Raw genomic sequence first — 386 nt, forward strand, 5'->3', positions numbered from 1 at the left:
GAGGAAGAGGAGGAAGAAGATGAAGATGAGGAGGAAGAGGATGAAGATGAGGAATAAATGGCTATGCTGTAATGATGCGTGTGGAGTGTGCGTGTGTGCTCAGGCAGTGGTTTTGCTAAGAATGTGAATTCAAGTGCAGCTCAATATTAGCTTCAGTATAAAAACTGTACAGATTTTTGTATAGCTGATAAAATTCTTTGTAGAGAAAATACTTTTTTAAAAATGCAGGTTGTAGCTTTTTGAGGGGCTACTACATACAGTTAGATTTTAAAGCTTCTGATGTTGAATGTTTCTGAATATTTAATTGTTTCTTTAATTTCTTGACTTGTGTATGGTAGCACAGCAAACTCATAGAAATTAGTATCAATAGTGAATTTTGGGTTTTC

At 35.0% G+C, this 386-nt stretch overlaps 1 protein-coding gene across 1 annotated transcript in view; it reads left to right on the forward strand.

Annotated features, from left to right (window-relative positions):
• HMGB2 (high mobility group box 2) overlaps positions 1 to 57 on the forward strand; it is a 1,822-nt gene extending 1,765 nt beyond the window's left edge. Inside the window, exon 5 of the mRNA XM_028493489.2 lies at positions 4 to 57. Coding sequence (XP_028349290.1) covers positions 4 to 57 — 54 coding nt within the window. The remainder of the gene's footprint in view (positions 1 to 3) is intronic.
• Positions 58 to 386: the final 329 nt, after the last annotated feature.

This window comes from Physeter macrocephalus, chromosome 9, assembly GCF_002837175.3.
Source record: "Physeter macrocephalus isolate SW-GA chromosome 9, ASM283717v5, whole genome shotgun sequence".
Classification (NCBI taxonomy): Eukaryota; Metazoa; Chordata; class Mammalia; order Artiodactyla; family Physeteridae; genus Physeter; species Physeter macrocephalus.